The sequence below is a fragment of the Sinocyclocheilus grahami genome, unplaced genomic scaffold (assembly GCF_001515645.1).
Source record: "Sinocyclocheilus grahami isolate Dianchi unplaced genomic scaffold, SAMN03320097.WGS_v1.1 scaffold9907.1, whole genome shotgun sequence".
NCBI classification, from domain to species: domain Eukaryota; kingdom Metazoa; phylum Chordata; class Actinopteri; order Cypriniformes; family Cyprinidae; genus Sinocyclocheilus; species Sinocyclocheilus grahami.
In genome coordinates this window covers 485-1,248 of record NW_015512925.1, presented here as the reverse complement: position 1 = coordinate 1,248, position 764 = coordinate 485, and the positions used below count along the sequence as shown (strand labels likewise).

The 764-nt window shown below is 41.5% G+C and overlaps 1 protein-coding gene across 1 annotated transcript in view; it reads left to right on the top strand.

The window, feature by feature from the left end:
- Nucleotides 1-707, top strand: part of LOC107578361 (chromodomain-helicase-DNA-binding protein 4-like) — a gene marked incomplete at both ends in the record, with an annotated part of 2,466 nt that extends 1,759 nt beyond the window's left edge. Inside the window, 3 exons of the mRNA XM_016264332.1 lie at nt 68-162; nt 317-557; nt 672-707. Of these exons, the coding sequence (XP_016119818.1) occupies nt 68-162; nt 317-557; nt 672-707 (372 nt within the window). The remainder of the gene's footprint in view (nt 1-67; nt 163-316; nt 558-671) is intronic.
- Nucleotides 708-764: the final 57 nt, after the last annotated feature.

Here is a 764-nt window from a genome sequence, read left to right as displayed (position 1 = left end):
TAATTTGTCCAGTATCTCTGCATGGCCAATCATTACACATTAATCTGACTCCCTTTTATCCAAACAGAAGACCTTTCCAAGAGCGATGACGTAAAAGAGCTGGAGGAGAAGATGGAAGGGGATGGAGAGAAGGAGACGAAAGGCTCCAGACAGGAGGATGAGGCACTTGTTATTTACAGTCTCATTTTTTCACTTCACCTTCCTGTTTCTCTTCTCTGTATTTTTAAACACTTTCCCTTTGTAAACACCTGCCTGTCTCATTTTGTCTTTCTTCTTGTCTCCAACTTTCATTTCCACGTCCCCTCTTTTTTCTCAGATCATTGAGATTCCTGATGAAGGTGAGAAATCCCCCAGTCCAGCAAAGAAAGAGGAGAATAAGGACCGGGAGAGAGAGACCACCTCACCATCAGCAGAAAAGGATGGAGGAAGCAGAGATGAAGAAAATGAAAAGGAGGGAAACAAAGAGAAGTCCACTGAATTGACGGAAAACACCTCTTCAGATGCCAAAGCTGAAAGTTCAGATGCCACAAGCAGTGTAGACTCATCCAAAACCAAAGGTGAGGTGCTAAGCACTACTTAAAATGGCCAAAATACAAATTAATTTTCTTATGTATACTACATATCCACTCCATGAAAACGTAACTCTTAACCAGATTAACTCCCCTGTGTAGCAAAACCAGATGCAGGATTGCAGTTTGAATTTGGATGTTAGTAATTAGAATTAAAAATATAGCTGCAAGCAGCGATTACCGGGGTTCAAGCAG